The 1,584-nt window shown below is 54.0% G+C and overlaps 1 protein-coding gene across 1 annotated transcript; it reads right to left on the bottom strand.

Moving 5' to 3' along the window:
• Positions 1 to 1,291, bottom strand: hmx3a (H6 family homeobox 3a; the record flags this gene model as incomplete). The annotated part of the gene is made up of 2 exons (XM_080741118.1): positions 1 to 638; positions 994 to 1,291. The coding sequence occupies 2 exons, from the start codon at positions 1,289 to 1,291 to the stop codon at positions 1 to 3; spliced, it is 936 nt and encodes a 311-aa protein (XP_080597244.1).
• Positions 1,292 to 1,584: the final 293 nt, after the last annotated feature.

Below are 1,584 nucleotides of genomic sequence, written 5' to 3'. Positions count from 1 at the left end.
TCACACCGGTCTGAGGAGCGGCACCGACGTGACGATGGGGTGAGAGTAGTAGATGGGGTGCGGGAAGGTGAGCAGCGGCTGGCTGACGGGCACGCTGCCCGCCGCGCCGCCGCCGCTCTCCGCCGCCGAGTTCTCGTGGTAGAGGATGGGGACGCGCACTATCCTCTGCGCCGCGGCGTGGCTCAGGTTGGCGGCCTCGAGCTCGGCGGCCAGCTGCCGCTTCCACTTATTCCTGCGGTTCTGGAACCAGATCTTCACCTGTGTCTCCGTCAAATGCAGGGAAGCGGCCAGGCCTGCCCGCTCGGAGCTGCTCAGGTACCGCTTCATGTCAAACGTGGACTCGAGCTGGAACACCTGGCTGCGAGAGAACACCGTGCGCGTCTTCTTTTTCCGACACGGCTTCGACTTGTCCCCGCCGCCGCCACCGCCGTCCTCGTCCCTTTTCTTCCACTCGTCCATCCTGTCGTCGTCTTTCTTGGCCTCCTCCGAGTCGCTCTCCTCCAGGATGATCTCGTCACCGCTTTTGTTGTCATCGTCGTCTTTGGCATCGGGGTCGGACTTGAGCACCAGATCGGGAGAGTCCCTGTCCGTGCCCGAAGTTGGGGACGAGTCTCTTCTTGCACCTGCCTTGTCGGAAACTACAATGGAGAGAAGAAATCTGCGTTATTAATCGGATTGGCCTAGCTGTCTTGACACTTTTACTTACCACTCTGAATAGCATGCAGTTATGTGGGTAAATAAATTAAGGCTATTCCGTTGACTATTGCTCTTTAACCCGAATACGTATAAATGCAAGGCCGACTATATGTGGGCATGACGCTCATGTTTACGACCAAAGATAAAGTTGGTCTGCGCATCAACTTTTGATGCATGGGATCTATAAGCTTTAAGCAACCATATTACGTGATATATAGGCTATATGGGCTACACAACAACTGAATTTCCACGCCAATGCAGTGTAAACGGAGTAAACGATCATAATCGAGTTCTTACCTTCGATTCTGTGTAGATGAGCGTGAGCTGAACTGAGCGTGTATGGATACCACCACGCCGAGGTGCGCTCCAGGTAGTGTGCCGGCAGGGCGAACCTCTGTGTGGGATGCAGGTCGAAGCGTGGAAAGCTAAAGTCCCCGACTTGGGAAAGAGAAAAGCCCCCTTCCAGAGCCGCCTTTGCCGCAGCGAATATGGGTCTCGGTTTGGGCGGTTTACTATCACAGTTCAGCAAGTTCTTGATGAAGAAAGGAGAGTCCTTTGCCGGCGCAGCGCACGTCTCTTGCGTTGTCTCGGGCATCGCGCTGACGACGGCTGCGGTCTGGACGCCAAGGACCGCAGAAGTGTGGATTTTAAAGTCTGTGGCAGCAAACGCTGACTTTACCAAAGATCGATGCACTGTGGGAGAGTCGCTTTTCTTCTTTTCGGTGTTTCAGTGGGCAGTAGCTTTGCGTATATGGACTGGGCTGCGCTGCAGACCAGAGCACCAAGAGCACACACACACACACACACACACACACACTCTCACACACACTTCTGAACCAAACAAAACAAAAAAAATCAGCTAAGTCGAAATATATACATATCTCTCAT

This window comes from Nannobrachium achirus (genome assembly GCF_963921795.1).
Source record: "Nannobrachium achirus genome assembly, chromosome: 13".
Lineage (NCBI taxonomy): Eukaryota > Metazoa > Chordata > Actinopteri > Myctophiformes > Myctophidae > Nannobrachium > Nannobrachium achirus.
This window is presented reverse-complemented; position numbering and strand designations above follow the sequence as displayed.